Here is a 3,756-nt window from a genome sequence, read left to right as displayed (position 1 = left end):
ACATATAGGCAACTTTTTATCCCGATATTCTTACGGGATAGGGACTTACGCGGGTGAAACCGCGGGGCGCAGCTAGTAAAATATAAGTGCAAAAGTCATAAACCAACAACAGGACAATTATTATGTAGCCAATTAATTTTAATACTGACATTACACTTGAGTTGTACTTATACACAACTATACAACTTTTTTCTTTGATTCTTCTCAGTAGAAGAGATTTTCTGAGAAAGAAGTATTGAAAAAAAAATTGGTAAAGTGTGAAAAGACTCGTGACACTCGGGGCTCTGTTCCAATGAACTTAAGAGCCACTGCAGAAGATTGATCACCCATCCAATTATAACTGTGTGAAACTGTTTTTTATCCATTATTATTATATGTTGTCATAGGAACATCATAAACATATTATCTAAAACTTTTATATAGTTACAGACCGACAATGTTATGTGATTAATAATTGTCAATTATCACTTTGTCTAAGTTTAACATATCATATAAATATTTATCTGCATCTAAACACAATATTAACCAATTTCTGATAAGAAATATTATTAAATGAAACAATATCTAATCTTATAAAACTTCAGACACACTTGAATGTTTAATTTAAAAAAAAAAAATATTCAACCAAAATAAATCTCAATCATGGAGCTCACCATACACATCAACACAAGTCAAAACAATATGTAACTGAATTAAAAATACTAACATCTAATAATTATAATCAAAACCACCACCAGTGGCAATGTGGTATGGTAGGATCAATACAAAAATTGTTAAGCCGATGACCACTGTCAATCCATATTTTTAAAATTCTATCAAATTCATCCACTTCTGCTGTATTTTCTAAGTCAGACAGAACATTGTTGAATTTGGGGTCAATGTCATGAAAACCTCGTAACAATGCTTCTATCCCTGAGCGCACTCTGCAGATATTTGCAGCTGAGCAAACCAAATCTAGATCAATTCGGATAGTAGGATAGAGGCTTATAAAACTTTCCAGCCAATCTTTATTTTGTGTCACCGATGAAATTATAGCAGCCGTTTCCTCCTCATATTGTAAAGCAGAGAAGTTCCATCGCTGCTGTACTCCAAGATTATAAAAAAATGTAAATACATTTTCCCCCACTTTGAACCAATCATGAATTTTCCTTCCTTCTATTAACTTGTGTTTTTCTTTAAAAATTATTAATTCTGTAGAAATAACCTCTAATTGTTGTTTAAGCGCCATCACAGATTACTAATTAGTCCAGAGACTATAAATAATTACGCTTATTACACTCACCAACATTTATTATCTAAATTCCGTATCAATTTTAGAAATTAAAGAGCTTAACACACACTTCTGTGTCCACAGATTAAGAACTAGTTACTACACACTGTCCTAATTTGAGATACTGAATCAGGCTAATGGACATTATGGATGATTTAGAACTTATATTTAAAATAATAAATTAGCAATCAGACAATACACATACGAATATTTTATTTTTTAATTTTTAGTCTCATAGCATTGAAATGCTTTACAATTGTTTTTTTTTTGTTTGTCTGCTTATCTGATTTTCTGTCCGTTTTGTCTGTGTGATAATCACACATATATAATATGAAAATGACAATCGACGAAGCGAAAAAAATCTGTAATGCGTGCGGAAAGCTACTTGTGCATATTCCTAATCCTTAGGCACAACTCACAACTCACAAATCACAACGTACCATAACCCACAGTAGGTAATACTCTACGTCATAATATTAATATTATGTTAAAACAAATCTATGTTTACTACAGTAACTAATTAGTAAGCTGTGATACTATGGAAATAACAAATTAACCTGGCTTCGCTCGACCGCGGTTACCAGTATATAAGTGTATAATCTATGGAGGTAACGCTCGGATAATCGCTCTTCAGATCATCATGATACCCATAGCGCCACAGAAAGACATCAAGAGACTTCAAGTTAATACTCGAGCAAGTTCCCAGGATCTTTTAGCTCGTTGTGAAATTCTGAACAACAGAGCCATGAAAGTAGTCTCGAAAAAAAGGCACTTGTGCCTAGGTCCAACATCAATGTAATCCCTTTATGTGAGTTAGTTTTATTGAGTCCTGGAGAAATCGGCTCGAATAAGTCGAATAAGTCCGTTAATGTATTTAAATGTTTTGCAATTAGTTCATTTTCAAACAAACAGCAAGAAAAGGAGGATGTTATCAATTCGACTGTTTATTTTTTGTATTTTTGACGTGACAACGTCTTAAATTAGGTTGCGGCTCGGAGGCACTTATGAAAAAGGTAACGTTACGAACTATGATCGGTCCGCCGCGCGCGCAGCACTAGAGAATTAGGCGCATTGAATCGGCGCGTGATTGTGTCTCTGTCTCCTGTTCTTTTGTTAAAAATAATTAACGTTATTTTTGTTATTTTGTTATCTTTTATATATTATTGCAACCCATGGACGAAGTTTATGTATTAATTATTACGTCCTTGATTTAGTCTACAGCATAGATAATAATAATCATATTATATTAATTCTGCACTAATAGATATTATCGACCTACGGAAGAAACATGTGGAAAACACATATGGAAGCGTCCAATCAAAAAATCCCAGGGACATTGGACAAAGACAAATGGTAATGTCACTTCTCAGTTGTCAATGGTTGTCAAGTGTCATTTGTCAGGGTGATCTTGCGTCGTCGTCAAACCGCAAACGGCATTTTCGAGTATTTTGGTTTTGCCTCCTGACTTTCAATTTATAGTTTTGAATATCGATTGTCTTTAATTTCCAACTAATATACGTGTTCCGGATTCCGTTAATAATACCATATAAAATATAAAATATTTAATAACGAGTGTAATAGCAGAGCAATACCTATTGCTATGAAATAAATAATTTTAGATTTATTTGTATAGATGACTATCTACTGAGCTCTGTAATGAGCTACTTTTTGGACACGGCATAAAATATGGAATTGGTAAGTAAATACAATACGCTAATGGTTGTAAAATCTTTAGCGTATTTTTTTTAATTTCCCACATTTGCATTCCAAAAAGCAACGTAAAACTTATAACCTCCAAACGGTTAGTAAATTAAGTCAATAATAAATATATTATGAAAAAACTAAAAACACATTTTAATAAACAAATAAGACGCATTGGGTTAATAACGACGATGACGGCTTAAATACAGCAATGTCAAATTATCACGTAGCTGGTAATTGTATCAAAAAAGGGGGCGTCCTTAAATTACGTGGGGCATTTTTGAGGATTTTTTGAATTTATATATTTGAAATTTGATTGGAACCTACATCTAAATGATTTTCAATAAAATCATCTGCTCCTTCAACATCACTCTGATCAAGCCACTCCCAAACCGTTGTAGCTTGCACACAGAAGCTCAGAAGCTTGTCTTGTCAGCTCGTGCGTGATGGGCTGCACAATGATGACCACATTTAGTGCAGCATTTCTTCTCTGTAGCATCACATAAACTTGGATAATAAAGTGGTGGTGCACAAGAATGGTGCCTTGCTGCCAGTGATGCCAACACCATCAAGATTCCTCATCTATGGTGTGCATATTCTTGTAAGGCAAACAGAAAAAAATTACTTACCATTGTTTTGGGGTCTGTAACAAATCCATATTGTATAACGAACGCGTTGATCACAAATTGATTTAATATGGAGGCCCATTTCTTTTTCCTCACCCGTCCTAGTCCATTCCTTCTTTCCAGTCGTTAATCCTTTCCTTTTCCCTTACCCCATAAAAG

General features: G+C 33.8%; 1 protein-coding gene across 1 annotated transcript in view; it reads left to right on the top strand.

The window, feature by feature from the left end:
• LOC119839750 (poly(U)-binding-splicing factor half pint-like) overlaps positions 1–3,756 on the top strand; it is a 12,947-nt gene that overhangs the window by 7,750 nt on the left and 1,441 nt on the right. Inside the window, exon 4 of the mRNA XM_038366189.1 lies at positions 3,468–3,558. Coding sequence (XP_038222117.1) covers positions 3,468–3,558 — 91 coding nt within the window. The remainder of the gene's footprint in view (positions 1–3,467; positions 3,559–3,756) is intronic.

This window comes from Zerene cesonia, chromosome 4 (genome assembly GCF_012273895.1).
Source record: "Zerene cesonia ecotype Mississippi chromosome 4, Zerene_cesonia_1.1, whole genome shotgun sequence".
Classification (NCBI taxonomy): Eukaryota; Metazoa; Arthropoda; class Insecta; order Lepidoptera; family Pieridae; genus Zerene; species Zerene cesonia.
This window is presented reverse-complemented; position numbering and strand designations above follow the sequence as displayed.